We start from the raw sequence: 24687 nt of genomic DNA on the forward strand, positions 1-24687 counted from the left end.
CCCCCCCCCCCGCATTTCAAATGGTTTGTTCCACCTCCTCAAAGTTGCTCTTAAATAACACCAATCACACAATCAGGAGCTGCTAGCAGTTCATTGAGGATTTAAAACAGGGGTCCCCAATCCCAGTCCACGAGGGCCGGTGTCCCTGCAGGTTTTAGATCTCACCCTGGGTCAACACACCCGAATCACATGATTAGTTCATTACTAGGCCTCTGGAGAACTTCAAGACATGTTTAGAAGGTAATTTATCCATTCAAATCAGCTGTGATGGATCAAGGACACATCTAAAACCTGCAGGGACACACCGGCCCTCGTGGACTGGGATTGGGGACCCCTGATTTAAAAGAAAAGAAGACAAACGCTTGGATAAAATTTGTCCGTAGTTTATTAATCAGTCCAACTGTACATAATGCAGTGAGAGAGGGACACCAGACAATGATTAACATGGAGGATTACAACAATGCCAGTGCTATGGCAGCACCTGGAATACACCGACAATCAGCTGGACTGGAAATGATAGCCCTGCACAAGGAAACTGTTCAGGCCTCGATATGTACAGGCACCATACAGAGTGTGTGTGTGTGTGTATAAGTGTGTGTGTGTGATTAAAAATATCTGTCTGGATGAAAAACACACAAAAATGATTTTCAGTTCCACAAATGTAAAAGGGTGCTCTCTCTCTTATCTTCTGAAATACTAATTCAGTTATTTTGATGATTTCTTTACTTGTCCATCCACAGTTTGAGTACACTGAAGCGAAATGAAAGGAGACATAGGAGTGGGCAAATACAAAAGATTAGCTGATTAGCAGAGGTTGTTTTTTTTTTTCCTTTTGTAAAACCATGTCTACACCGATATCACTATTACCCATACTTTTGTGCAATATCTTTCTTTGCATAGTAAATAAAAGTTAAATGTTTTTTATTGTTGACATGCACCTATCTTTTGTAGCATATTTTCCTTGCAGATTTTGGGGACTCCCATATAGAATTATAAGCCCACTATAGTGATTTGCATGCAGCATTACCTGTAGAGCTGAACTTGATTTCCACTAAGAGTTTATGAGAGCAAAAAGGCTTAAGCCAGTATAGTGGGTGTTGATGAGGACTGTTAAGTGAGACCTGGCCGGACACGTGAGCGCCTGCATGGACAGACTTCATGCCCTCAGCATGAGAGGCACCACTGGCTGCAGACAGAGGGGAAAGTGCTCCGTGTGCAACAACATCCACATGTTCGGGTGATTGGTTCTTTGGCTTTTGAGTCAGTGTTGAAGATACTTCAAAAACAGGGGGCTAAATCGGATCACAGTCTGAATCTCTCCGGAAATGACGCGCTTCTCCTCGACACCACAGCTTTCTCTCTCTGTCCTCAAATCTGACTTTAGATTTTCTTCTCTAACCATTTTGGCCCAAATCCTAGTCTCAGTTTGTTTGTTTTTTATTTTAATAACATTACCAAAAACACCCGCTATACAAGATGTTAAGATAAAAAACAAAAGCATTTGATGTCCTTGGAAAATATGCTGTCAATTCCAACCCTGAACTCCTTAAATATGTACAGTGGTGTGTGCATGTGTGTGTGTGCGCATTCACTACATGGCCTGCATTGCCCTTATAGGTCCTCACATGAAGTTCTGCTTAAACAGGAGCTTCAACAGGCTTGTCACTGGGTTTGGTTTTTAATGAGGCTCTCTCCTGCGCTTTTTTTCTCCTCTTTCTGTGTTTTCTTTTTTCTTCTTTTTTATTTTTGCAGTATATTCATAGCTTTGGTAGCCATGCAGAGCCCCGCAGAGAGGGCTCTTCATGCCGGGCGCGGGCGGGTTGGGTGGGGGTCGGGCGGGCCAGCAAGCAGCAGGTTTTGTTTCGATTTTATTCATGCCAGGTGAGAGAGTGGTGTGGATTCCGCCTGAACGCCTGTGCACTGGCACTAAAGGATGGAAAGAGGAGCTCTGTCACTCTGGAGATCAGGGTGGAGGGGCGTGGGTGAGGTGTAGTTGAAAAAGGCTGCATTTATAATGTCACTACGATGGAAATTTGTTAAAATGTCCACTATGTCTTTTTCAAGTAAATCTAATGCCAAAGAATCAGCAGCAGTAAGTGCAGTCCAGCTGTCAGGTAGCCAACTAAGGAAGCCTTGGAGCAGTCCCTGTGTGATTGCCATCTTCTCCTTGGGTTAAATGGCTGTGGCATTGGGGTCATACCGCCGTTTCTTCACATTTCTTGATGAGGAGATAAGAAAAAGAAGTCAGCATCTGCTATAATTATATATGCAACGGAGCTAGTGCAACCTGGACAAGCAACCACGCTCTCTTAAGGAAATGCTGTTAGTTGCAGTTTATTATGTAAGGCTGTGAGCAAAATCCCATACTTACGTACTTTTTAGTAGTAGTAGTAGTAGTACGTGAGGATTGTTTGGTATAACACATTCTCAGTATGTATCCAATAGCATGCGAGGTACATACTATTTTGGGTAAGCGGGACAGTGAGCTGAAATCTAACATTGATAACTCTTGAACTTGAGTGTTTAAATACATGCTTTCACTCTGCTGTTAATAAAATTTCAGCAAAGGCACTGGAATGTATCCTAAGGCTTAAATCCTACTGTTTAAGTGATACATAGTATGGGATTTTAGACACAGTGTAAGTGTGCCTGATGAAAATGTTCCAAATGTGCACTTTTTGAGGGCTTCAGGATCAAACGCCGAGGACACTGGAGTGAGGACAGGCTGGTCCATGTTGGCCCGCTCAGCCTTGACTGCAAAGAGACAGTCAGAGGTATTTACAGTCACAAACCTGAGGTCTACAGTGTCAGCGATGAGAAAACATCACATCTGCTTTACAGTTTTTGTAGTACTGGCCAGATCTGAAATAAATAAATATGTTTAATTTTTGAAATCAAAGAACAATCAAGTCTAAGCCATATTACATAATTTTTAAGGTGTTACGAATATAAATATACTCTGTTGCCTTCTTGCAGATGTGCTGATCGGCTCCTTCGTGCAACATCAGTTTACAAGGTGAAGTGTAGGAGACACGTGTCATTACCGGTATTGATGGGAAACACATTAGTTCCACTCAAAACAACCATCTGGGAGGAAAGAGCTAACATAACGTGTACTCCACAGCGGAGAGGAGGAAAGAGGAGACGAGCACAGAAATAACGATCACAGCGGCGGCAGCAGCAACAGTAACTACTACCACAACAGTGGGACAACAATGAGTACAACAACAGGAGTGATGCATAACCTCCCCGTACTGTGGCTTGCTGTGGGGCTTCTATCACTCTGTCATGCACCTGTTCCAATAGTCGGCCAGTTGAAGGTGGCACTATTGCTGTGCGTGGTTCATGCAGTGCAATGCGCCGTGTCTGTACCGGGTCTGCGAAGCAGGCAGCAATGGCAGCTGGTGTGGGCGGGTCCGAGAGTCCTGCTCTGCTCTATGGCGGAGCTCAGCCATCCAGGTGGGTGTGGCCAGCCATGGCACAAAGGCTGCAGACAACAAAAAGGTCCTGGCTTCTCTCTCTCTCTGTGTCTGTGTGTGTTGTTCTCATAACTCCATTTAAAGCCTCGGCCTCAAAGAGCGACGGAGTGAGAAAAAAACATCATGGAAGTGATGAGAGCACGACAACCCTCGGACCAAATTGCTCAGGGTTTGTCTCAGCCTTTGTGCAATGAACTGACCTCCTCCAAATCAACAAGTCAACATGCAGAAATGTTTGGTTTCTTATTCTATTTTCTTTCTCTTTTTTTGTTTTTTTTGCTGTTTTAGTGACAACCATGATGCTATCTGGCATGCTTTAGTGGCTGTAGGACCATATTTATTATTTAGTCCTTAGGTCTGTTTAGATTAGGATGCGTAACACCCCTGTTGCTCAAGACAGCAGGCTAATCAGCGGTGGGTAGATTTCCTAGCCATAGAGTGACACTGAATGGTCTAGTTTAAGATTTTAAAGGGGAGTAATTTCTGTAATACAAGTACAAACAAACTTTTTTAACCACTTAGCTGTTATAAAGTATTCTGTCCCCTCTGTACTTTACTATGAAATGCATGTCAAACATTGAACTCTGCCCGTCTAATCAGTTTGAGGTTCTGCTACAGATGCACAGACACCCCCAGCGTTTCCCAAAGTCAAATTTACTCATACAGTATCAAACACCTGAACGCCTTCCACACCCATATGTGTTCTGCATGTCTCCTCGTCAGTGTGAGCCTAAGTGTAGTAAGTGTAACATGTCCACCCCGGGATGCTGTATTCTGTAGCAGGAGCTCAAACCCTGGTGTCTAGAAGCAGCAGGGATGCTAGAGTTAGAGCAGGAGAGGCATGCGGCGTGTTGCTTACTTAAAGCCCCATCCAGTCCCCCCCAGCACTATGGCAGCCACAAGGATGGCTCCGGCGATGGAGCCTATTATTAGATTGGTGGCACTAGGACCTGTAAAGGGTTATGGGGAAAAAGACATGAGTTCCTATACTCATTTACTGTATTAATAACATTTAGCTATACAATGATGATTTCACATGGAACAGAAAACATACCATAAGTATACTATTACAATAAAATGACTGAGTTTGAGAATGCATTTTTTTGCATGCTTTTCAACCCCCTTTTAGTGTTATAAAGAGAATGTAATCAAGCAAACGCCCTGGAAATATTTAAGTTTATCTGGTGTCAGTTGAGGTAGCGATTATCAGTGGTTTGTCTGTTAAGGTTGTGTAGACCCTGGGTATCCATCACTGTAAAGGTTTACAGGTGACATGTAGGTGTGATCTGCAGTGTGAGCAGTACAAAATGTTTTTAGGGGTCCCAGTCACCACACAGCCTACCACTGACTGACAAGCCAGGTCACTAACTGGACACTTCTCAGGACTGTTTTCATCTAAATGCCCCACATGCCCCAGAAAGGAGAGGATCACAGGAGCAACCACATAACGACTAAGAATAAGAGAAAGGAGAGGAAGTAGGGAGGGAAGAGGGAGGATGAAGAAAGAGGCTTGTAGTAATGGGGAACGACAGGAAGTGACAGGAGAAGGAGAGGAAGGAGGGAGGGAGGGAGGGGAGATCCATCAATCAATCACACGACACTGAAAACATCCAATCACATGACAATTATATGGTCATCACCAACACACAAGAAAACACAAAGCCACCGGGACGCACACACGGGCTCAGGCCGGCTCACGAGACCGCCCGCACACTGAGGCACCACTATGAGAGGAAGAGCTGTGAAAGGGTTAAAGATGCTTACTCTATTCCCCACCCTGTGCCTCCAAAAATCACCCCCAGGGCCAGAATGGTCCCTGCTACTGCCCCTATCAGCCTGTTAGTGGCCACGCTCACTGTGCAGAGGGGAAAAGGAGCATTATTACCACCCTGTCAAAAACAAATAGCAGGCTTCTGCTTCAGAGTCATGGATGAAGTGACCACTGCCCCGTAAGCCCCTCCCCCTGTGGTCAAAGCATCATCTTCAGAATCAGAGCAAACAAATCTTACACTGCTTTTACATTCTCCTACAATCAAAGCCTTTATGTTCCCCAGTAGACCTGTGAAACTCAGGAATGTGCGACTGACTCAGATCTAGCAGTGCGTCTGAGAGCGACACTGTAATAACATTTACATTAAACATACGATCAATGTGAATCTGGGCTAAATTAAAAAAGGGTGGATATATTCATTTTTGGATGGCGGATGGCGGGAGTAGAAAGGTTGGAAACCGACCCTTGGGTTCTTCTTCTGGAGTGACATCGGGCTCTTTAGGCGGGTCAGGCATGCTACAGTCTGTCCCGGCCCAGGTGGTGTCACAGGTGCATGTGGCTTCATTGTTGCATACCTGTGCACAGCAGACATACAGAGGTAAACAGAATGAAAGAACTTTTTCTCTTCCATTTTCCCCCAACATTATACAAAAAAATCTGGCATAGGTTTTGACGTATGATAGAAAAAAACACAATAGCTATGTTTTATTCAGCTCCAGTAATCCAAGCTGGTGTGAGCATCACAGAAAAGCATCACAGCGAGAAAAGTGCAGGATGGTGTAAAAAATGTATTTAATTTAGGCAAGCTGGTTTTCGGCTGACTGGCTTACTGGGACTCTTGAAGAAAATCAATCAACCGACGTGTAATTTCCCAGGCAGCTATAGCCCCCTGAGGAGAACTCGCTTGGGAAAAAAACTTCTTTAAGAAACATCTTAAGCTTCATTTATAGTGCTGAACTAAATCCCTGAAGAACCTAACGCTGCAGTTAGTTAACGCTTTGCATTTATACTTGTGCACTGGTGTGTCTGCATTACTTCATCGTCTCAAGTGAAACTCATCCAATCATGTTGGACTCTAAGATAATAAATACTGAACAATGGCTACATGGAACATTTTGAATTTGGAAAAATAGTAACTACTGCATTAGTAATTAATAGCAAAATGCTATTATTGGAATCATAATCACATATTGTAACCATAGGAAGTTACATTTCTGGGAAGATGCACGTCTCAATGCAGTATAGAGCAAATCAAGCTATTATTATTGTTTTGTGTCTGTGTGTTTATTTTATCATCAAAATAATATTTTCAAAAACAATTTGAGTTGCATTTAATTCAGGAAATATAAAGCATTGTATTTCCTGCAGAAAAGATTACGATTTTTGATTATTATGTATTTACATATTTTTAATTGTGGCAATTTCTACCACATCAGCTGAGAAATGATGCTGCACATGCCGGGCCACTCAGAAAGGAAGCACATTTAGAGTTTGAAACGACAGCTGGGATAGACTCGAGTACAACCCTGAATGACCCTGAATTGCATAAGCTGTTAAGAAAATGGATAGATGGATGAAGAGAAGTATTTTATTTATTTTTATTTAAATACATATTATTTAAATATTCTGCAACTTCTTCTTAAAAAAATCTAAATAAAGCAAGTTTGGCTTACTGGTATAAGAGGTATTTGACATTTCCATAAAAGGGTAGAGGTTTTCCCCAGTTTCCAGTTTGTGTTGACACCTGAATAAAGGATTGCCAGTTGCATATTTCCCTTAAGCTTGAGGCTTTTGTTTGACTTTTTCTACTGAGAAAAAGAAAATCAACAACCCTGGGCATTTGAAATGCAATGAGCCTCCTTACTTCTCCTCATCCCTCCAGAGTGAGATTTAATAAACAAAGAGCAAATACTGGTGTTTGCTGAACAGAAACTCTAAGTTAGAACATAAACAGCCTTTATCCATGACTCAGTAAGCACCCTTTTCATCAAAGGTGTTGGAAACGTTCTGCAGCCCTTACAAACAAATACTACACGCAGTCCATGCTTGCTAATCTTCTAAAAATGAGTGAACACCCTCTCAATTTGCCAGTGAGCAAAGAGTAGGTGTAGGTAAGTGCGTACAAATACTCACCCCATGGCCCGAGCACACATGTCCGTTAGGTCCAATGGGGCAGGTGCTCATGTTAAGTGACTGGATGGGCAGACACTTGCGGTCAAGGCACATCATTGACGGCCCACAGGGAGTCCCATCCTCCACGTAGCCTAAATCAGTTTCATCATCCAAAAGGACGTGGGCACCCCTGAGGAGAAGGATGGAGTAGAGGTGAGGAGTGTTGAAGTCTCCCAAAAAATAAAGCTACAGAAGAAACACTGCCTGTAGGCACCCATTTTAGAAAGAAATAGAAAAACTTCTAGTAACAGCTTGCGTTTTATGAGAAAATGGCCCATTGCGACACAAAAAATCCCCCAAATTTACTACAGAGTTTTTCTATTTATTTCCCACATGGGTAAAGAGCCCCCAGGCCCCAGGCATTATATTAAAGTAAATGTGTTTACGTGCACTGTATGACGTTCCCTTGGTGGTTGAAGGAGGTGGGGGTACTGTCTCCTTTCATGCTTCCAATGCGAGGGACACGCCCGACATTGGTACACAAAAGGAAACCACAGAACACGTCACTGTAAAAGAGAGAGATAAGCAACCAAAAATGTGTACAGATAACACTCTTCCACCTGTCTAACAATGTAATGTTCACCTCTGCACCACCAATTACCAAAATGCACCAAAAAGCTCTATTAGTTTGGTTCAAAGCGACATCTGTAAAGATCTGAAACCTCGTACTGATAACTTTCATTTGATCTGTTACAGTCAATGTTTGGTCTTTAATATTAAGTGCAATTTTAAAGTCACACTGCTTACCTTTAAACATGTTTTACAAATACACTGCCTGGCCAAAAAGAAGTCGCCACCTGGATTTAACTAAGCTATTAAGTATAAGCCTTTCATTGGATAATTACTGCAGTGATTACTTAATGCAGCTGGCAACATGTCATTTAATTAACCCTAACTGATGCAGTGAACAAACAACCACATCACAAAACATTTCCCGTGATTGTGGAAAAGATTTTCGTTTGTTTCAGAAGGTTATTGGTCTGTTCTACTGTCACCTTTATATTGTTAGAGACCCCACAGAACTACAGAGAAACCCCAACAATGAGACAACACCCTATGAGCAAGCACTTGGTGACAGTTGGAAGGAAAAAATCCCTTTTAATGGGAAGAAACCTCCAGTAGAAACCACAAGTAGGCCCACAAGAATGCGTGGGCGACTTCGATCCATGCCATGGGTGTGAGGGGAAAGTGAGAGCAGAGGGAGTTAGGACAAAAGGCACACTATGGGAGAGCTAGAATTTAAAATGAATTACTAATAATTAAATGCAATATCCTTCTATAAACACATGGAAACTGAAAAAGAAAGTGAGTGAAGGACATGGGACTCTCCCAGCAGTCTAAGATTACTGCAGCATACCCAAGGAATGGTTCAGAATCACCTGATCCAGCCTTAACTATACGCAAAAAGGAAAGTTTTAAGCCTTCTGTTATCTCCAGCAAAGAAAAACTAAAACAAAAAAAGAAATGTCATTGTGTAAAACCTGGAAGGAGGAACGAGGTCATAAAAAGAGGTGGATGAAATGATGGACCCATCATGCCGAGCGCCTAGTGTACAAGCCTGCAGAGGCAATTTTACAATCTCCGGCTGCTTCAGTTGGTTCTACAGTGTCATGTGGCCTAAAATAAGGTCAGCTGACTACCTGAATATACTGAATAACCGGGTTTTTCCATAGTGGATGTTTTTCTTCCCTGATAGCACATTCATGTTCCAAGATAGCAATGCTACGATTTATCACGCTCGGACTATGAATAAATGGTTCAAGGAGCATGAGACATCATTTTCACATGTGGGTTGGCCAACCCAGACTTAACTGACTTTAACTGTTATTGGGAATATTGCCTTATTAGGAATGTGCCGGAGAAGACGTTCTGATTCCGCCGACATCAGTCTTGTTAAAAAATGAATGCCACTCTGGACGAGAATACATATTGTGAAACTGCATGAGCTTTTTGAAACGATGCCACTGCAAATGCGTGCTGTCATCGAAGCTAAAGGCAGTCCAGTTAAATATTTCAGGCTTCAGCTTTTTTTGGCTGGGCAGTGTAAACTGACTTGACTTTTACCACCACATCCCAGTTAAAGAGAAAAGCCAGGAAGACTGAAGACATGTGTGCTGAGGTGGTTTCCCTGGAATCTGTTTTTAGTAATTGATCTGATTGGTAAAAATACATTCCTGGCATTTGATGGCAATTATCCATTTTAAACAGGGTCCTTTGGCGCCCTCTGTTGGATGGCTGTAAAACAACAACAACTGAGAAACCTGATGCTGAAATTCCACATAACAGGATTAACTTGTACAATATATCTTTGGAATACCACAACAAAAATTTGGGGATCCTAAAGGATCTTGACAGTAAAACTTTCTCACCTATGCACAGCTGGCTGCTTGGTGCACAAAATGGGTGTAAATGTTGGCCGATCAGTTTAGAAAAGTTCAAAATATGCTTTCAGGCACTTTATTATTCAATGAATGTGCGACAGTGTTATTATTTTGTGCTCACTGTTTGCTACACTGGATCCATTTTTCTCCATCTTTTCCACAGTTGCCCTTCTCTGTCCCCTCCGTGTTCAGCTTCTCATAGCAGAACTTCTCCGAGCCTCCAGCCTCTAAAACAAAAAGAGGGGCGATGAGCTGCACGCTGCCTCTCCTTGTGCAGAACCCGTGCTCAAATTAACCCGAGAAGCATTAAACCTTACTTGATCCCCAGATGTATTTACACTGGTTCTCTCTGGTCTTACACTCTCCACTGTAACAGCGACCCTTTAGATAGAGATTAATAAAAAATCAGAAAACTTTGAGCACACGTTGGCATTTATATTTTTGTAAATACCCATTTCTTACCTGGTTTACCTGGCAGATGTAACCATCTTGTTTATGAAGGTTTGGCGGGCACTGTAAAAATCACAAAGAGAACAACCTTTCTTTTTTAACAGCCAAATTTGTGTTCAACGTGCAAAAAAAATGAACTAATTAAAGTTATTTAAAGCTAAATAAACCATAAGCTCAACCTGTCCCGAGTCCCCAGAGCAGGTCTCTGAGATGTCACAGTCGTTCACAGCATAGCGGCAGCTGTAACCTCGTGGGTAGAACTGGCAAGAAAAGGAGAATAAAACAGCGTTGGATTTCAGAAATCAACTACTAGTTTTTCAGAGCTTTAAAAAGAAAGAACCAAGCTTGTACCAAGCATGTTTTATTGCAGCATGGTCCATCGCTGCAGTGTGCCCCATTGGCGAGGGAGCACTTCTTGCAGCATTCCTTTTGGCAGTCCTGAAAACAAAGGGAAACGAGCTTCAAGCATCTGAACAAAGAGAAGATGACAAATGGGCGTGCGTGACGTGGTGAAGTAAAAAGACCCTCACTGTTCTCAGTCCGCAGTCGCACTCCTCTCCCAGTTCTACAAATCCATTCCCACAATTTGCTGCCTCGAACAGCTGTCAGGAGAGGACAAGACGGTGTAAAAGGAGCACGTGTGCGTAAAAGTTTGACATGTTGAGAGAAGGGGCGACTAACCTTGGTTGGCCTGTTGAACAAACAAGAACCTCCACCTTTCAGGAGGAACTCCTTGTAGTCTGAGATGCTGCATTTGGAGAATTTTTGTGGGTGTTGGACTCTGCAGAGAGAAGACAATGATATTTATAAGTTTGTCCAACCAAACAGGATACAGTCAAAAAAATATGCCTAAAATGTTGACTTCAAGTAATCTGAATGCATGCAAATTTCCCAAAAGTCAATTTTCATTAGATATCTCAAAATTTCAGCTTACTGACTAAAACGTATCACTAAGTTTAAAATCTTGAAATAATAACCTGAAATTTTGACCAATGGAAGTGTGTTTATGTTCTCAGTTGCAAGTTTCAAGTTAAATTGAATACAACATGATTTAAATTGTGGTGTCAAATAGAGGCGTGTAGAATGATAAAGCTGGGTATGCTTCTGGTCACTGACAAGTCACTATCGTAACAGCATGCTTTGTCCCTCAGTTTTTGAGTCAGAGCCACTTTTGCTCATCCTGTCCAGTTTCAAAACAACAAGATGGTGACGGCAAAATCCTCTCTAGGAACATAACTAACCAATGGGGGACACCCTGGTGACTACAGCTACCTTTTATATACCCAATCCTACTTTAGCTAAAAGAGTTGCTTATTATTCACAAAACAGCATGCCGAAATTACAGTAGGTGCAACTTATTCATTTTCTTACTTGTGTACTGACTGACTAGGTGGTTAAAAACTGTGTAACTGTATTAAACAGTCGCTCAGAGTTAGTTAATAACAAGCAACAAGGAAAAAAGCTGAACGAGTACTGATTACTACATTACTGAGTGCACACAAACGAGCATTTGTAATTGCTCCGCCATGTGAATGAATGACTGTGTATGCGTGTTTCTCGGGGGTATGTTGGATCTTACCCAGTATCCTCCATTATGCAGCCAGCCCACTGGCTAGTACAGCCGCATTCCTCTGCAAAACAGGGCAGAAAGTGTAGAAACACCAGAGAAAGAGGAACGGACAGAGTAAGAAAAGATAGCATCCACAACTTTCATTTTAAATAAAGACTTAGAGTAGACAAAGTAAGCATGTTAGCATAATTATTTTTTTTTTTTGTAATTTCAAAGAAAAGCAGTCTTAATCCGTGGATTTAACTCCTGATATCCAGCTTTCTGCTGAATAATGAAGAATCCTTTCACTTTATTTTACACTGACATTCTCCTTGGCAGCTTTGGGGCCACAAATAGACTTTTGCTGATGGTTAGCATTTTTTCCAGCTTGTAGTTTCTAACCTGGCAGCTGCCTCATTAAGCATGGCGATCTCAAATCTGATGGCATAAATTCTTTCTCAAACGGACATTTTCTGGTCTACTTTTCTCAAATACAGTCAGTCCACCGACGGTGACTTCTGGCAACAGGGTTGCAAAGAGACTTTTTGTTTTAGAGGAGGCCTGTGAATGACATCTAAAATATCAGTCAAGACTTTCAAAAAAATGCATTGTATCCTGTATTTAAACAGTTAAATGCCAATAGTAACAGAATAGTGAAATGTGAAAGTTCACTTAACACAAAACACTTCCTTCTTAGACCTAAAGAGTTGAGAGCAGAAGTATTTGTGGTGCTCAAAGTACTAAAAATACAATTTCGAGAAAGAAAAACACCTACATTTCTGCTACTTCTCCAATTTCCAGATGTGAGGTTACATCCAGTTAGCAGTCTTAAATAAAGTGCATTTAAACACCTGCCTTCAAAACATTTTCTCTACTTTACAAACAACTTTAGCCGTGCAGCAAAAGCATTTCAGTTTTGTGTGTATGTCTGTTTTAAGAGTGAAAAATGTTCCCATCCTGACCTTAATTCAAGCAAAGCTGGATAATGTTAGAGAGGCATCTGAAACCAGTGTAGGGATCACAGGGTCTTCAATAAAACACCAAATGTATCATAACTGACAGGTGCATTTTTGAGACCGCTACATAAAAACTGTTATTTACTATGTGGCATGAACTTTGTGACTTTAGCCTGCCATGCCTATCATGCTTATAGCAGCTGTGTGTTAAGAAAAAGTGTTTCATGTTTACTTCTCTTGGATGCCGGATCCCACTGGATGCCCAGGTTCTGTGCCAGGCTCTGGGAAAGAGACACTACCATGGACGAGGTGGTGGCGTACTGTTGGCACAACAGTGACAACATATTATTCACCGCATAATCACACTGCGATACGTCCACAGAGCAATGCTGGATGTGTGACAGTAAATCTGACCTCATTGACGCCTACTCCACGGCTCACAGAACACATGCCTCCAAAGTACGCAGTGCTGCTTCTGCGGTAGTGGAAGGTGGCGTTTCTGCAAGAATGATGGAGATGAAGAATAAGACGGAAGATATAAATAGCACAAAGCAGGTAAGAACACAGCAGTGCTGCTTTAGTTACAGGCAGGCAAACAAAGCGTACTTCCATCAGAGCAAAACCAGAGACCACCCCAAACGATCTGTTCAGCCCCCGAAGGGTGAACTTACGAGAGTAGCTGCACAGAATCGGCATGGTGCTTGATGCTTTGCTGCCGGTACTTGGAGAAATCACGCAGCAGTTCCAGCGGCTTCACACTTATGGGGATGTGATCCCTGTCTGTCCAAATCTCCACAGCAACAAGCACCACACGTGTATGGAGTTGCTCTTTGAAGATCTGCCGTCGGAAGCAATGAATGGAAGCAGTAAAGGAAAAAAAACACAACAAAACGTGTGAGATAGAGGCAGAGAGCGACAGCAAAGGAAGCGGAGGACGGATGTAGAATAATGGGAGCGGGGAGGAATACAGGGGAGTGTTTACACACATACAAAGAACACAGACAGACAAGGATAACACTGATGTTTGCCCGTTATTTTTGGAGTTTTGAATTCTTAGTTATCTATCTGAGTTTGGGTGTCTGTTTTGCTTTCTCTGTTATTCTAGTGTTTGAAGTTTTGATTCTTATCTGTGGCATGATGAGTTTTGGATTCCTGATTTGATCCTTTGCAGTATTACTGAAGATATGTTTTTTACGCTTAGATAAAATGAAAACAGACGCCTGTTCTAGTCAAATGTGTACTTTTTTTATGCTTCCTTGTATTCCAGTTGCTGTCTTGAGGTATTGTAGCTCAAGACTAACCAGAGTGAGTTTCTTGTCTGTGTTTAGTATTTATCTTTTGAGTTATTTCCTGTTTTACTCTGTCAGTTGTCTCTTGTGTCTTGCTTTGACTTTTACTTCCTCCCCTGTGATTATCTTGTACCTTCACCGATGTTTCATTTCTCTCCTGCTCCCAGTTTGCCCTCAGGTTGTTTATATACACTCACTACAAACTGCATTTAAATGTTTAATTCTCCGGGCATAGATTCAACTAGATGCTGGAAACATTCCTCAGCAAATCTGGTCCATATTGATGTGACAGCCTCCCTCAGTTGTTGCAGATTTGTCAGCTGCACAATAATGATGTGACTCTTCCATTGCATCCCAAACGTGCCAAAGTTTTAGCAGCACTGTCACTTAAATAACCCGTTTCCCCATTCTGACAGTCAATGTAAGTTTCCGCAGGTCATCTTGACACCTCTACATGCCTCCATACACTGAGTTGCTGCCATGTAATTGGCCAATTCAATGGTTGGGCTAATGAGCAGCTATTGAACAGCTGTACCTAACAAAGTGTCTAGTGACTGTATACTGCCTTTCTTCCAATTAGTCTTTGTCTTCCCTGGATGTGTGCTTGCTGTTTACCCCGGTTCTCTGTGGTTTCCTTGTTTTAGTTATTGATCTACGACGTCAACAAAATAAAAGGTTTGCTTTGCATTATTTTGTCTGCCTGGAGTTGTGCATTTTAGTCCTGTGACGGTCCTGTGACAAGGTTTACCATTGTAGTTTAAGCATCAAATGCAAATTAGACACGAGGGTGAATGAAATGTTAAACATTTTGCAGATAGTGAGCACTGAACAAAATCAAATCTTATCCAGCTTGTGATGCCAGAGAAGTCATGTGCTAGACCGCAGGTGTCGAACTCCAGACCTCGAGGGCCGGTGCCCTGCAGGTTTCAGATGTGCCGTTGATCCAACACAGCTGATTTAAATGTCTAAATTACCTCCTCAACATGTCTGGAAGTTCTCCAGAGGCCTGGTAATGAACTAGTCATGTGATTCAGTTGTGTTGACCCAGGGTGAGATCTAAAACCTGCAGGACACCGGCCCTTGAGGCCTGGAGTTCGACACCCCTGGGCTAGACTGTCAGTATGTTGGTGCTGATTTGGTGATAATAGTAGCTGAGTGAAGTTAGACCTGCTGATGGCAAAACATTAAAAGTCAACTGTTATTAAGTACAGTAGGAGACGTTGCCGGACTTCTAGTAGGTCTTCTACAGATGATATTCTAAAAGAGGTTTCCAAAAAAAGCACACACTCCAGTTTGCTCAAAGGATAAGTAAAAAGCTTACTCACACTATCCACAAGATTAACTACTGACTTGGCAAAGTTTCTCGTGTGCTGCTTGTTCCTGTGTCGTTTAAACTGCAAACAGAAAGGGGGAGGGAAAAATAGCACACAGTGATGTACAGTGTGTAACGTTCGGTGGCGCTTGCTGCTCCCTCTTCTGGGAGGGAGTCGGCCCAGGTCTGGAATATTAAAGAGTATCCTTTTGTCCATGATAAAATACCAGCCACATAGCATCAAATGAGGAAAAAAGGAGAGATTTTTACGCACCATACTGTGGTCACTGACAATCATGACTTCTAAATACTTCATCTCCTCAAATACGCTGCGAGGCATCTGCAAAACAAAACAACAATGACCAGGCAGCTTCAAGTGTATAATTTGGAGTATCACCACAGGTCTAACCTTGTAAACGTCTGTGGGTGTTTTTATTGTAAACTGTGAAACGCAGCCGGGGTGAGTGCACTAAAGTCATTGCATTACTTCAGAGAGAGGTGAGATCAGAGACTTACTGCTCGCTTTTTCCTGCGCCTCAGCCAGGACAGTTCATCCAGCTCGGAGAAGAGCTGCTCCTCCTCTTCCTCTGCAAATAAGCACAAGGAAAGAGTGACACCTCTACAGACTCAAGTGTTTACATCCCTGTAGCCTTGTTTTGAAAGAAATCAGTTATGCATGTGACATTTTCCCAGAAATTTCCACAGCGTGTCTCAAAATTTCCTATGAAATGCAAAAAGACGAGTGAAGACAGGGAACTTGGCAAAACGGCAGCGAGGCAAGTGCTTGTGATCCAAGGAAAGTGATATACATTTGGTCCATTTGGCAACTATAACACTAAAATCCAATCCAGTTTGTTTTAAAGGTCTCTTCTGGGGTGACAGCCTATCTGGACCTTCCTGTCCTTGCTTTGTGTCTGAAGACAGGGATGATAATGTCAGGTTTAGGAAGTCACAAGAGGTGTGGTGCTGGTCAGAGGGGAAGGACTGATAAAGACAGTTATGTGAAAAGGTTAATGACAAGCATCGAAACCTTACCCTGCTCCACTGAATCATCATCCCACAAAGAAGAGGCTGCTCTTCTTAGTTTGTGAGGCCTAGCAGCTGTATCCTGTAGGAGTCAGGCAAACAAATCGGTGAAAAAAAAGGGAGGGTGACTTGTACAAGCAGGTAGAGCAAATGAAAAAAATAAGTTTAAACACATAATTTATCAAGGATTTACAAAAGTAAATGCAGGACTAAATAATTACACAAATAAAAATGTTTGGCGCTGAATGCCTGCTGCACATCTTTTCTGACGTTTAGCTGCTGTTATGTATCAGAGTGAGTACTCTTGAGTTGCTGATTTCAAGAGCACGAGGTGTTCCAGTTTTATAAAGAACAAGAGCACTTATGTTTGCATGTAAAGGGGGAGAAACTATTTTTCCCACCAGCAATGCAGTCAAATCCACTTGTAGTAGCAGGAAAAGGAACATTTCTAGCAGTGCACAAACATGTAGACCGTCAATGCTAGAAAACAGATACTGCGCAATCAAAAGCATGTCCGACAGATTATTACAACAAGAAGAAAGTGCTGGCAATCGCTAAACATCCCAGCACTCGTGATTTTTTTGGCCACAGATTCCCATTAGCACCTAAAGTTCCTCTTTCTCTATAACTATGATATAATTATGACTATTGGTCAGAGGGCCCGGTGGCACCAGTGTCCGGCAGCCTCGCCTCTGTCAGTGCGCCCCAGGGCAGCTGTGGCTACAATGTAGCTTACCATCACTAGTGTGTGAATGTGTGTGTGAATGGGTGGATGACTGAATGTAGTGTGAAGCGCTTTAGGGTCCTTAGGGACTAAGTAAAGCGCTATACAAATACAGGCCATTTACCATAACAGGAAGAACTGGTGTGGGCCAGAGCCATCACTGAATAGTCATTCAGGACTAGAAAACCACCCTAACCTTAACCAGCTTTCTACTATGGCTTGACAAATAGGAATTATGATGATTAACATACAATAAAAATGCAGATTATTTGTCTTTTGCTATAGCCATATGTAAAAAAAACATAAGGTCATGTTAATCCCATGTAGGAAATGGCCGTTTCCTTTGAAAACAGGATGATCCTGGTAGGATATCCTTGCCTGAGAACAAAAAGGAGTAACAGCATAAAACATGTGTTTCCATCCAAGGCGAGGATGTTTGTTTGATCGCAGTGTGCGTGTCTGCTAAAGGAATAACTTACAGTTGAATGATTCTGTTGTAAGGGCTCAATTAGATACACATGGACTCCATCGTCAAACATCCCACTGCCAGGCAGAGGGAGAATAAAAGGGAGAGACACACCAGTCAATACCGAGTCAATAGGAGCTAAGCAGCAGAGATGAGTACATCCAGAGATATTCTGAGCGCGGCGAGGATTTCACAAAAAAAAAAAAAAAATCTGATGTTCACTTACTGCAAACCGTTACAGGTAGATAAGGCTGCGTGGGAGTTATCGTTCCCTCTCACCTGGCCGTGGTAGTAACAGTGCTCACCGCCCTGAGAGAAGAAGACACAGTACTAAGGCAGCATCAGCGCTAGCATAATGCACAGAGTTGTGTGTACACCGTCGTGGCGCTGTGTAAAGCTGTCAGTGTGTTTGAATTTTCCAGCAGTCCTAAAAGGGTAACAGCTTGTGTCACAGATGTCAGTTTTGGCTTATTTGCAGCTCACTCCTGCAGGGGGGCTCAATCTATGCTTGTTAAAAGGGGAAGTTAATACACTGCAAGGTGGGTGCCGACACTGTTTGTGACTCAGCCCTCAGACCCCGGGTGAGCGCAGGACCCTGTTTCCCTCTGTCTCTCTCTTTTCTTTTTTCTTTTTTTTTAAACTAACTTTATTTAAAGTAAACAAGTTTACATATAAAATGCACATACACATACAATTACATATACAAAACCATGAGCACATACAAAAGGGAGAAACAAGGAGGAAAATCTAGCATCTGAGTCCACACAACGTTCACAAGACTTACAGTTTTAATTCGTTCCACACACTTCACCCATCCCGTCCTGCACTGATACTGCAGAGTGCTTTCTCTCCCTCATCATGTGACCAGAGCTCCAGCAGGAGGCTGCAGGGGAGCAAAACCCTGCTGATTCAGCTACAGCATGCCCAACCCAGCTCTCTGCCTGAATCAGCAGCAGGAGAAAACAGCTCTCATTTCCATCTCACTAGCTTATATCCTCATCTATCTATCTATCTATCTATCTATCTATCTATCTATCTATCTATCTATCTATCTATCTATCTATCTATCTATCTATCTATCTATCTATCTATCTATCTATCTATCTATCTATCTATCTATCTATCTATCTATTTCTGTGCAAGGTCAAAGCAGCATACACATGGCCCACCACAGCAAAATAACTGAGAAATGTGTCTACTTAAACATTACCTTTGATATAACAGGTTTCTCTCCTTCATAGTGGATCTCAACATAATCTGAAGACAGCAAGTCACTGAAGAAAACAGAGACTGCAGTTAGTAACAGGAGGAGTTGCCAGGAGGAGTAAAAGGAGGTGATGCAGTGAAAAAAACATGCAGGAGTCTGTCTGTCTCGTTTTGCTTTCTCTGACTCACATATTGTGGTTTTAAACTAGTGGTGAGAGAGCAGTGCTTTGGTTGGCGTTTAAACACGAACAGTCATCACCGCCGGGCCCGCATTTGGCTGCACAAACACTCCCCTGGCATCTCAAAAGTGCAGTGGAGATGTTAAATGTTGTCTGCCCTCAGGAAAAATTACTATGCAGGTAACCTGGGGATGACTAACTAGCCCGGCAGAAGATGCACAAAATAAAACTGGATTTGATAAAAAATCTCTCAAAAGCACCCTGAGAACAGAACAGAAGCAAATTATATCATATGAAGCTACCTGCTTCTGCATCAGATTTGCCCAAATCAAACTGAACGGAAAAGCCTAATGCGATAAATTATCCTAAGGCCTCAACCTCACCTTGAACACAACAGTTCTCTCAGCAGCTCCCTGAGTCAGCGTCCCTCACACGCTCGGTCTGCTAGCTGACTTCAAGAGATAATTTCTGCCACAATGGCGCTTTTTTTTTTCTGAGTAACCTTGCAAAACGGAAACATCCCTCCTCTCTGAACATATAGCTGTGCTGCAGCAAGAAAAAAAAAGGATGGAAATAGTAGCTCTGTATTGTGACACCAGCAGTGTGACCATTTTTTTTGAGTGATGCGTTGGAGCATGTGAACAGGAAGTGCACCATTACGAGAGGAGAGCCAAGGCGCGAGCAGTCTCTGAGAGATTCCTTAGTGAAGGGCTATTTATAGCTTGACAGATGAGAAGAGTGGGCCACACCAGAGTGTATCGGTGTTTGAACGGCTGTGTGTGCATAAGTGTGTGGTTGGCTCTCTGGCTGGCTGGTAACAAAACTGAGTGTGGAAAGGTAAAGCGCCGGAGCGTGAGCATCTTGACGTATGTCTGTTTAAATGTCTATGCGCCACGGTTGCGCGTGGAGACCATGAGGAGGGAGTTCTGCCCCAAGGTCTCTTGGTTCACAGGAGACGGAGCGCCACAATGCAGCAGGAGAGGCAGCAGCACATGAAAGGCACAAAGAGGTAAAGGAGAGAGAAGGGACCAAAGAGCTGCAGGAGGTTCTCACGTCTGGCGCCAGATCAAATGTAACTCTAAAATCCTGTAGCAGCACATGACACACTCATGCTGTTCATGCAAGGCAATAATCTGCTCTGAGGCTTAATATATGGAGATGCTATTAAGTATTCAGAAAGACGGCAAAGGAAGAAAATCTCCCAGACAAAGTCGCCATTGTGGCCACTGACGATTTAACTAACGCATTTCAAAAACATCCAGATTCTTTAAAAGTAAGACTTGTATTAGTTTCTGTAAATCATCTTTTTAGTTGCTTACAATTCCAGGTACGGTAAGAGGTGAGCAGATAAAGCAGCACCCACTAGCAGGGTGCAGACCTATCTATATTTAGATCAGTGCTGCTGCAGCTACAACACTAAGCAGAATTCAAACCCCTATTCTTGCACAAAAAAAGCATCTAGTCGAGAACCTACAAGCAAACAGCTGGGAATCAAGGTCACACGTGCAGGCCTCTTCACTGCTGCTGAGATTTTCCTGTTGTACTATGTGGTGATTCCTGAACGGAGTGACAGGCTTTTCTGTCATTTGACATGATGCATGCGATACAAGAAGCGATGTATTTTTCATTTCAGCTAAACCTCACGGGAAATGTTCAACTTAAAACGAAGATAGCAGTGACAGACACTCTGAAGATATCCCAGCGCCGATATGTGATCTCCAAAACCGCAGACTGCAGAAGATTTCTGAACTTGTACATTTGGGCAATAAAATAAATACTAATTGCTCCATACTGCTGCACTGCCTACAAGTCTTTATCAGCCTTGACGTGGGCACTCACATGATACGCAAACCACTATGAAGCCAAAGCTCCAACATTTCCTTCATTATAGCTGAAGTAACAACTGTGTAAAGTAATTTCAAAGCGTGTTTACAGGATCTTAAGTTTATGGCACATCCTCTGTGATCTCAGCAAGCCACAGGCACAAGCTGAATATCCAACCACATGATAAGAAAACATAAAAGTAACTACGTCCTACAGGAATTTTTCACATGTACGCCAGGCTTCTTTATACAGGGAGTGAATCAATAGATGCAGAACACAGAGCAGCCGTCTCCATCCTCATTTTGATGCAAGCTTATTAAATCCTCATTAAATATAGAGATGTTGGTTATCCAAAATCCTTCATATAAAACTAGTCTGGCTGCTGAGCTGACGTCGCTCTTAGCACTTAGCAACCAACGTGCTGACCCACAGTTTCCCTGATTACATTATCTTCAATTGATGCTGCATTAAGCTCTGTTCTGACACATTATACATATCATTTACAAACAAGAGTCAGCTACTCGACGTGGTTCATCGCTTCGTATCATAGTCCGAGTCGACTTTCAGTTCACTGAACGTCTGCTCTGTGCTGTCATGATAGAAATACAAGTGTAGTGCACTTATGCATGTTCTCTTTGAGTCCTACACTGGTCTTTATATTTTGTATCTTTCTGATGACAACAATTTCATTATATTTATTATTATTATGGTACACCAAAATCTGCAACAAGCAGATTTATATTTAAATTAGTAAAGGATTTAAAACAGGAAATAAGAGTTATCTTAATTGTATTCTATACAGCACCACGTATTATAGCGTGAAGACTGTCTATGATAGGCTATATGGATGCTGGTCACAAGGCCAGCATGATACAAGATACTGAAATTCTATTGTTTTCATCTATTTAGTCATTTTTGTTGAGATGACCTTGAGAACAAATACTCTTTTACATGTTCTTATCATCTGGTGTCATTTCCCATAAAGGGCTGTGATGCGTCTTTGTCTCATGCTTGATTAGTACTCAGTCAGTCTGGTGGTGAGATTTTGGGGAAAAAACAAGGACAGGGAGATAAACAAAATCCTTACACATCTCTGAGTTTCACAGAAAAAAAAGCCCACAATCAATAACACTAACCAATTTAAGTGAAATAAATTGCTGTGGTTAAATTAGATTAGGAGAACTTACTTGTTAAGAGACAGATCTAGAACAAATCTGGAGCCAAATGCCTCTAACTGGAAACTAACTTGGGCTAGGTGGACTGCCTGTAGAAGAGAAAAAGAGTAGTCACTGCAGATAATGGTAGCTTGCAAAACAAATAAGATTATAGCAGCGTCTCACTGAGCCAAAATCCTCCAGGGTCTGCCTTCAACTTCGTGTACAGCACAATGCACAAAGAACAGATGTGCTGTATCAATGACGGATGTTAATGTACAGTGGGTTGACGGGAAGAAGTGCTTCTTTCAGCACACTTGCTTTGGCATCACTCCAGTTGCTAAAGAAACACGTAAACTATGCTAAGTGGGTCTATTTTGACTATTATCTTAGCTTTGACTGATTCTCTACAGCAAACTGACATGAAATACTGGGATCAGACCAAACAACGCATTATTATGTACTACAACCTTTGACCACACATCTTGCAAACTTTTTGCACAATCAAGGCTATGCAAGCACTAATCATCTTCATCCACCCCTCTTCCACATACCTGGCCCTCTGAAGCTTGGTTCTTAGCATGGGTGTTCAGGTCATGGTAGGTACTCTCAGAGTCCTCGTTTAGGTAGTAGATCAACCGAGAGGGGTAGGTGATCACATGCTCTACTGCATGGTGTGTTGTGTTGTCTGTGGTGGGTGCTGCAGTTGCCTGTTGCTTCAGCAGAGCCGACACTGCGTCCCTCTCAACCTTGTCCTCTACTCCTTGAACCTCTGCAAGGGATTTTTTACAGCACAGATACATATATATGTTTTTTAAAACTACAGATATGCACAAAGGTATCATCTTTAATTCATTAAACACAATTGTTACACTGAGGCAAGTGGCTTTAGCTTTATGCCAATTTTATGACACAGTTCATCTGCAGTGATTACATGCAGCAGTATACTCAAAAACTAATAGCCACCACCAATTACACTGATTTGGAACACAGACTATAAACTGCCTCATTTAAATAAAAACCACTTTTGATACGGTTATTGCCAAAGTAAAAACTGCACCAGATAAATACTGTTCTCATTTAATCCGGCGTGCCTGGATAATATCACGCACTTGAACAAACACAGAGCCTGTGTGTTAGACTTAATTCAAGCGTAGTAAATATCCATAACAGTGATCATTGTGTTTTTACTAGCTGAACAAAAGATGCTGAGATGCTGTAGTCTGCCCTCATGCAGCATCACGCTAAAGACGCAGCGTATTAAATACAATAATTCCCGGTGGCTTCCGAGGAACGCTGTTATAGATCCAAAGCACATCACCAAACAATATTTCAGCACAAAGCACAGAGTGGTAAGCGTAGGCGATCACATTAAAGTGACAAAAAAGCCAGCAGGCTGTGGCAGTACCTACCGAGTGAAGCTAGTGATGGATGAAGCCAAGGCAAAAGGATGCTGACGAGCAAAGTGGCCAGAAATATCAAATGCATGATTCATATTTGATAACTGAAATATCTCAATATCAACACATCAACGCAGTTAATTGCTCGCGGCCCATCGTGGCGGGGGAGGTGCCGTGGAGGGGGGATCTCTTCATGGATGCAGGAGACACCGGGTTTTACTGCTGCAGTAGCGGAAGAGGAGGAGGAGGAAGAAGCGGAGAGAGGAGGGGTGGGGGTGGGGGGCTGAAAGAAGGCGGTGGCCAGGAGGCAGCTACTGGAAGTCTACCAGCAGGTTGCTGCTCCTCCTTGATGAGCTCAAATGCCCTTTCTCACCACAGACACAACCAAGTGAGAAAGGACACTGCCACTGATATAATATAATATAATATACTATAATAACATAGTAGTTACATTATGTAGGCACTTGCCACTGTAAACAATACCAGTATAGAATAATCGTTCGACTTTCAAGTTTGGTTTCTGTGGTTTTCTAATTAAAGAAAATGTCAAACTGTGTCTGCTGGGAGAGAAAGTACTGGGACCATTCAGCAGCACCATAATCTTCTGAAACGGCTCCATGTATTATCAGCAGCGTAAACCAGACCGTGTGCTGTAATTGCTCTTTAATAATTATCAGTATTATTCAATATGTAACTTTTATCTGTTGTGTAAAGGTGCCTTGAGTCAAAACCTAGTTCTAACATCCTTAAAGTGGTAGTTTTTATGATAACTCACATGGTGCATTTTCCTGAATGTTTTACCTGAGCTGTGCGGATGCGCAGAAAACCCGGGGCCAGGTAGTATTCCAGTAATTTGGGACTCTGTGGTGCATAATAAAGCTGCCCCCCCCCCCCCCCCCCCCCCCCCCCCCCATAGTGTGTGCTCATTCATAACTGGGGTCTAAAAGCACATTTTCGCCCAAGGGCTAGAGCAAATTTATCCACCCATTCGACATAAAATTACTGTATGCAGCCATAGTTGTACTTAATTAGTTATTACGCTCATATGAGTGAAATACTGCATAACATTTTAAGCTGATGATATGTTTTAACTGCCTAATCTGGTATCTTTGTTTTTGTGAGGGCAGACATATAATAAGAACAAAGCCTCATTAATAGGACACACTTGAATTTGTCTAATTTTTAAAAAAAGAAACAAATGAATCTCAGTAAATGTTTAATGTGGACAATATAGGTGTAATTTAGTTGTTTGTATGTTATACTTTAACACTCTATAAACCCATGCGTAATAATTTTTATGTAATTAACACTTTATTAATCCTAATTAGTGTATAACTAGGGTAACAATT

General features: G+C 42.2%; 1 protein-coding gene across 3 annotated transcripts; it reads right to left on the reverse strand.

Moving 5' to 3' along the window:
- Positions 1-367: 367 nt before the first annotated feature.
- On the reverse strand, positions 368-23596 carry adam23b (ADAM metallopeptidase domain 23b). 3 transcript variants are annotated; one of them, XM_082508878.1, is made up of 26 exons: positions 23351-23596; positions 22493-22710; positions 21972-22048; positions 18786-18849; positions 17802-17884; positions 17589-17652; positions 16395-16467; positions 15876-15946; positions 15634-15699; positions 15373-15441; positions 13430-13596; positions 13173-13257; positions 12991-13078; positions 11833-11884; positions 10935-11034; positions 10784-10855; positions 10605-10691; positions 10433-10513; positions 10266-10316; positions 10121-10184; positions 9925-10030; positions 7809-7928; positions 7384-7552; positions 5714-5825; positions 5244-5334; positions 368-2218 (listed from the first exon to the last, which is right to left on the reverse strand). In XM_082508878.1, the coding sequence occupies exons 1-26, from the start codon at positions 23424-23426 to the stop codon at positions 2173-2175; spliced, it is 2352 nt and encodes a 783-aa protein (XP_082365004.1). In that variant the 5' UTR covers positions 23427-23596; the 3' UTR covers positions 368-2172. The 3 variants fall into 3 exon arrangements, with proteins under 3 accessions (XP_082365004.1, XP_082365003.1, XP_082365005.1); XM_082508877.1 differs by lacking the exon at positions 5244-5334 and adding an exon at positions 4339-4429 and having other exon boundaries at positions 23351-23595; XM_082508879.1 differs by lacking the exon at positions 5244-5334 and having other exon boundaries at positions 23351-23595.
- Between the last annotated feature and the right edge of the window lie 1091 nt (positions 23597-24687).

Source organism: Aulonocara stuartgranti (genome assembly GCF_965226115.1).
Source record: "Aulonocara stuartgranti genome assembly, chromosome: 16".
In the NCBI taxonomy this organism is placed as follows: Eukaryota; Metazoa; Chordata; class Actinopteri; order Cichliformes; family Cichlidae; genus Aulonocara; species Aulonocara stuartgranti.